A 6270-nucleotide genomic window follows, 5' to 3' on the forward strand; every position below is an offset into this window, starting at 1 on the left:
TGGGTACTGGGTTAGCTTGACACCGTTCACTCCAGCCATACAAGCCAAGCACTTCCCAAGTGCTGGGAGATGTTGTAGGTACACCACCCTCATCCAAAGGCTGATCCTGGTATCTCACACCTGCTTCATACTCACACTGATAACCTGTCTAGATAGCTGGGAAGGTAAATGGGAATGCTGTACCTGGTGAACCAGCCACCATTACCTTTGTACATGGGGAGATCATGAATACATCCCACCTAGGGGCAAGTCATCATAGAAGTCATAGAATGGTTTGGGTTGGAAGGGACCTTAAAAATCAACTACTTCCAATGCCCCTGCTGTGGGCAAGGAAGCCACCCACTATGTCAGGAAGGGCCATGCTCAGGGCCTCATCCAGCCTGGCCTTTAACACTGTCAGGTAAGTTAATAGAACCCTTCTTGTTAATCAAAACAAATTTCTATTGGCCTCATCTCTTCTCTCGAGTCCCCAACCCCTTATGGTGCCATATGGTCTGACAGACCTATTCCATGGCATTTGTTTCTCAAGAAGGAGCTGAAGAAACAGAAGTGAAGCCTCATTACTGTAGATTTCAGTTATGGGAAATCAATAGATCCAGCTACCAAGAACTTCTCCACAGCCCATACATTGACAAGACTTCTGCTGGTCCAATTCCCTCAGGACTGCCCCACTGCCACCCAACCTGTGGCTTGTAGTTACAGCAACAAGATCCACTGGCTGCACAAGGCTGTGGTGGGTTAGGGTGTAATTTCCTGGCAAGGGGTGGTGGCAGAATGTGGCTATCATGGGACTGCAAACCTCGTTCTCAGGTGCTGTGAGGGCTGGCAGCTCCCTGAGGGTCTGGGACCAGGGAGCTGAGTGTGCTAACACCATGGTCTGTCTGTCCCACTGTCCCCATCCAGGGACCAGAGCAGGAGATTCTCAGCATGTTCATCCCTGCTGAGTGTTCAAGAGCATGTTATGGTGATGAGACAGGATGAGTTCAAGTCAGGAAATCATCCTGCAGCTCAGCCAAGACCAGGAGGGCTGGGGGGCTCAGGCCAGGCATGGTATCCTGGTGGGCTTGGCTTTTTGGGATCCATGCCGGGGCTGGGCAAGCTGGAATGGGCACCCTGCAATGCCACTGGAACACGGACTGACAGCCCAGGTTTGGGCTGGAGGTGGATTCCAGACCACAGAGAATAGAAAGGAAGCTTGGATTGGCTGGTGATAGCCTTAGCAGACATGAAGGCAGTGTGTCTGGTAAGGCAGTTAATTAATACTTTTTGTCCCTGAGCTAGGAGAGATCCATGACGCAGTTAAGGGACCAGGGAAGGAGGAGCCATGCTGACTTTTTCCACCTGCATTATTTACTCAGTCCACTGCAGGGAAACCCAGGCTGTGAAATCTAGTGGTAACAGAAGGCAGGGAACATTTCCTGCCTGTAACATGATGTGCTGGGACAGGGTTTTCTTATGCCGAGTTCTGCTTTTCCTCCTCCACATTCCAGTCATACCCACAGTTTAGCCATTTTCTTTTTCTACATATGGCATCTTGCTGCAGCATTATGCATTATGTGTCCTTAAGCATATCATAGCCTAAAATAAATTCCAATTTAATGGAAAATACTATCAGTTTCCATGGGAATTACTTACCATGTCATTGTGGTTGTACTTCCTGTTGTACTTAGGGCTAAAACCATTAAATTATCAGTATTTTTTACACTTTCTTACAGCTCTCCTATAAATATATATTCCTCATAATGGGTCAGAACATAAAGTCTTCAAATGTGGGTCACTTTGGTTTTTTTGCTGGTCTTATGCCAGATTATCAAATACTTAGGCTAAAGCTGGATTCCACAGAGATCCTCCTACTTCCTAGTTTGTTATTTCAGGTCTGCAAAGCCAAATTCCTGCAGATAGCTATCAGCTGTCAAGGAAATGGGCTGATATTCATGAGTGAAGAAAATCCTGAAGCTGGTCACTCGCCTTTGGTAGCTGACTAAGACCTCTGGTGTTCAGGAGGTGAACAGGAAGCCTAGCATGGAGAACTACCCAAGTGCTCCGAGTCCTGGCTCACAGCATTGGACACGGTAACCAGTTGGGCCCAGGAAGAAGGGAGAGGTGCAGTAAAGATATTTTAAGAAAATTAGTTTTATTTTTCATTATCCCACTCTGATTTGATTGGTAGCAAATTAAATATGCATCCCCCAGATGAACCTGAGCAACTTATCTGTTCTTGTTTCAACCCACAAGTCTTTGGTCCTTATTGTTTCTCTTTGTCCAGCCAAGGTCAACCAACCACAAGCAGTGAGTACTGGTGCCTGCATTCCCCACCAGAGTGAGACAAAGACACTCAAAAGATGAAGCATTTGCCCAAGATGCAATTTATTGGCATCTTTGCACAGGGTGAAACTTCCAGAGGGATGGGACTCTCTCACAAAGAGAGAGCACTCAGTATCCATGTGGTAACAGGAGTCTCTAGTACCAGGCCCTTTGCCATGGCCTCTTCATCTTTGGATCTGACTCCCAGAATGAGTTTTATTGTTGAAGAACAGTGCACCAAAAATTTCAAACACTGACAAAGCAGTGTCTTCTCCATGTCCTGTGTGCTCAGGAATGTGGCACCTCCTCCCCAGGGAGTCAAGGATGGGTGGACACTTCTCCTGAACAACAGTGAGGGTAGAGAGGCCTTTTAGTGGTACCACACACTTGGACCACCAAAGTCAGATCTTCCATTCCACTGTGAATTGTGTCACCACAAGAGCTGCTCAAGCTGCAGCTACAGCCCTCATAGAAGGTTCTCACAGAAGCCACACGTGTAGTCTTTCCACGACTTAACCTAAGTTTGGTGGGCACTTTGTGTGTACCCAGCTACCCAGCCTTTGATTGCTTCAGGCTACACTGAGTGGCTGTGTGGGAGTGGGGATGAAAGGCAGGGCTAACTTGGTTGGATGGTGACTGGGCTGTGACACCTGTGACATCACAGGGGACGTGTCACAGAGGGGGAAGCAATAAAAGGCCCCAGCAGGTTAACGCTGGCCCTGTATTGCTTGGGCGAGCGGTGAGTACACACGTGGCAGGGAGGCTGGGCTGGGGACAAGAGCTGGGGCAGAAACGCTGCAGTCGGGGCTGCCTTCTCCCCCTGCATGCAGGGACAGCCCCTCATGGGAGAGCCTTGGGCAGGCAACAGGGCTGCTGCTGCTGCTGCTGCTGCTGCTGCAGCTCCAGGGGCACTGGCATAGCCCTTGCTGCCTGCCAGCTGTCTGGGGCCCTGTCCTTCCTGCCCTCAGATCCCTGTGATTCCTATCCCTGCTGCCCTCATTTCCATCTCCCTCCCTACTGGCCCCATTTAAGCCTTCTCTTCATCCTCCTGCAGACCATGGATGCCATAACATTTCTTTTCATGCTCCTGGAAAGCCTCATCCAGTACATGCAGCCCGTGGGTGATGTTTGGGATGAGGAAAGACATCTGAGCATGGAGCTGCGTGCGAAGCACTTGGAGCAGAAGAGAATTCAGCTGGAGCAGGAGGTGGAGCAGCTCACCCTGAAGCAGAGTGGAGGGGCGTGGGGAGACCTGCTCCGATTTGCTATGCAGCCCCGGCAGGTCTGGGTTGTTGCTGGACTTTTTGTCCTTCTCTTGGGAATCTATTTTTTCTGGAGGAACAGGAGCAATGAGGCAGAGAACAGTAGAGAGGAAGATGAAGAAAACCATATTTCTGACAATGATCTCACATGGCTTCTAGATGAGCGCATACAGTGGCCTGTACAGGACCTGGAGACAGACTGTGAGAGGATTATAGACTTGATGGACAATTATACAATTTACTTTGGGCATGTCTTGTCTGACAGTTTCTACCCAGTCCTGCACCGAGCCATCGGGGTGGGCAGTGCCTTTGAAGGTTGGAGTCCCCGTGAGCAGGATGTGGTGTACCGTGTGCTCATACCCATGACTCCTCCTCGAGGCCACAGCTTCCACCTGGAGCTGGACGGCGCAGGGCAGAGGCACGTCAGGAACTTCCGTGTCCGCGTGCAGCTGGAGTGCACCTGCACGGGGCAGCAGCAGGGTGAGAACATGCTGTGCTTCCTGCACCACCCCGAGGAGGAGTTGAGGAGGAATCAGGATCCCAGCCTCCTAGACACCCTGTGCACCGACTCCTACCTGGACGTGCACAAAACTGCCCGCTGGTTCCGGCAACTGGTGAAAGCAATCTGGCCAGCTTTGCCTCAGTCGCACAACTGGCATTTAACGCTGCTGCCCTCCACACGCTCCTGCCAATTCAAGGTGACCAATGGCGGAGAAAGCATCAGGATTGAGATGCTCTTCGGGGTGCGCAGATGTGACTCTGACATATTTGTGAGCAGCCAGCCTAGGGAAGCACACACCCCAAGCACTTTTTGGCCTGAGACTTACGCTGTGGCAGAGGTGAAGTTCTTCAAGCACATTGCCAGGCAGGCCCCCCCCGACAGTTTGCACCTGAGATGTCTGCAGCTCTTCTGCCGTCTTCTGCTGGGCACAGGCTTTTCCACCTACACCCTGAAGACCATCGTCATGCAGCTCCTGAACAGTCTCCCCGTGTCACAATGGCGCAGGAGGTATTTCTTGCAGCGCCTGCTAGATATCAGTGTGAACCTGCGCTGCTCTCTGGAGAAGAAATGCCTTAACCACTTTATTATAGGCAACAAGAGATTGCCTCAGGAGATTAGCTTGCCCCTGGACATTACAGCAGCTGAGCCACCCAATCTCTTCCATCAGCTGGCACAGTATCCAGCTGCCCACTCTCAGGCGATGAGCGAGTACCAGGATCTTCGGCGTCGGCTCGCAAGTGTGCTGCGCAATGGCTGCTGAAAGAGGTGATCATGCACACAGCTGTGCTGCTGGGCCTCACAGTCCATAGCAGAAAACCACCTCACAGCGCTGAGAAAAAGAGAGGGGAATGTGGGATACAGAAAGGGAAGATAAAAAGCTTCTCTGCAGCAGCACTCTGCCATCAGCAGCAGCAACAGTGTTGTTATGAACAAAAAAATAAAATTTAAACTTTTGTGCAATGTTGTTAACAATGTATGTATAAAAAGGGTTGTTGTTAATACAAATAGTTATAATTGGAAATGTAGTTAGCAGGGTGTGGTGCAGACTTGGATATTGTGGATACAAAGTAAGGGGATTAGCTGTATTAGAGCTCAATACTGTTGTGTATACCTAAAAGGGGACTGGAACCAGGGAGGAAATGCCAATCTTTGGTGGGGGGGGGGGGGGTGGGCAGAGAACTTCTAGAAGTATAACATCGTAGAACACAGCCACAGCTTGGATTAAGACTGGAGGAGAGACCAACCAATAAGAAGGAAGAATCTCAAAATGATTGGCCAAGACTGCACCAATTTATGGGCCAGTCAGCAACAGAAAAAGAGACCTATCACAGCACGGATCCTGAGCGCCCCAATCAGGAGAGAAGACAGAGACTTTAAAAGGCCTGGGGTGTGTGACACCCGGGTCTTTCCTTGGAGCTGGTATCCTTGGAAACGCTCCTAGGTATACAACTACTAAGTTGTTGAAACAGTCTCGGGACTAGCCAGAGGCTTTGGCTTCCAGTTGTTCTGTTTGTAATAAACAGGCTTACTTGTTTTTAATTAACTGGCCTGCTTTTTTTTGTTGTTACTTTGAAGTTTTCATTGTAAACCTGTCCATAACAGTGTTGTCTTGGCAGTCTCCCCAGCACAGCATCCAGTGATGACTACTGTGTGGAGGCCCAGAGAAGATGACTTCCATTGCAGGGTGGATTGTGGTCATGCACTCCCCCTACCCCTGGCCACACTACAATCTGAGAAATCCTCATTAGGCCTTAGCCTTGACAAACTCCATTTATATTAAGCTCCTTTTGAATGTATCAGAAACATTATTTTTTCCCAAGAACTAACAGTTGTCTAACTAATACATTTTTTTTTTAATGAACAGCCTTGGAAAATTATTTTTCTTTGCTGATTTATTTTTCTTTGCTGACTTTTTCTGACTAGGAACCCAAGTGGAATAATATTCTTGTTGACAAACCTTCAAACAAAGTTACAGAGAAAATACCTGAATGATGGAGCATTACTATGACTAAATCCCACTCTGTTGCAACTGTAAAGTGTCCAAAGTGAGACCTTTTGAGCTCTTGATTCTTTATTCAGAATATAAGGGACCAACGAGTGAGTCTCTAACATTGATAATTGTATTGCAGTGGAGCCAACCAGGAACTGTTGGTAATAGCCAAGGACTGCTGGTATTAAAATGCTGTGAGAAGGACCAATATT

At 48.8% G+C, this 6270-nt stretch overlaps 1 protein-coding gene across 1 annotated transcript; it reads left to right on the forward strand.

Moving 5' to 3' along the window:
• The first annotated feature begins 3457 nt into the window (after positions 1–3457).
• LOC144246451 (inositol 1,4,5-trisphosphate receptor-interacting protein-like 1) lies at positions 3458–4828 on the forward strand. The gene has a single exon (XM_077783846.1). The coding sequence runs from the start codon at positions 3458–3460 to the stop codon at positions 4826–4828; it is 1371 nt and encodes a 456-aa protein (XP_077639972.1).
• Positions 4829–6270: the final 1442 nt, after the last annotated feature.

The sequence above is a fragment of the Lonchura striata genome, chromosome 6 (genome assembly GCF_046129695.1).
Source record: "Lonchura striata isolate bLonStr1 chromosome 6, bLonStr1.mat, whole genome shotgun sequence".
In the NCBI taxonomy this organism is placed as follows: Eukaryota; Metazoa; Chordata; class Aves; order Passeriformes; family Estrildidae; genus Lonchura; species Lonchura striata.

Coding starts and splice junctions, on each gene's coding strand:
- LOC144246451 (XM_077783846.1), top strand. CDS start 3,458: ATGGAGCTGCGTGCGAAGCACTTGGAGCAGAAGAGAATTCAGCTGGAG.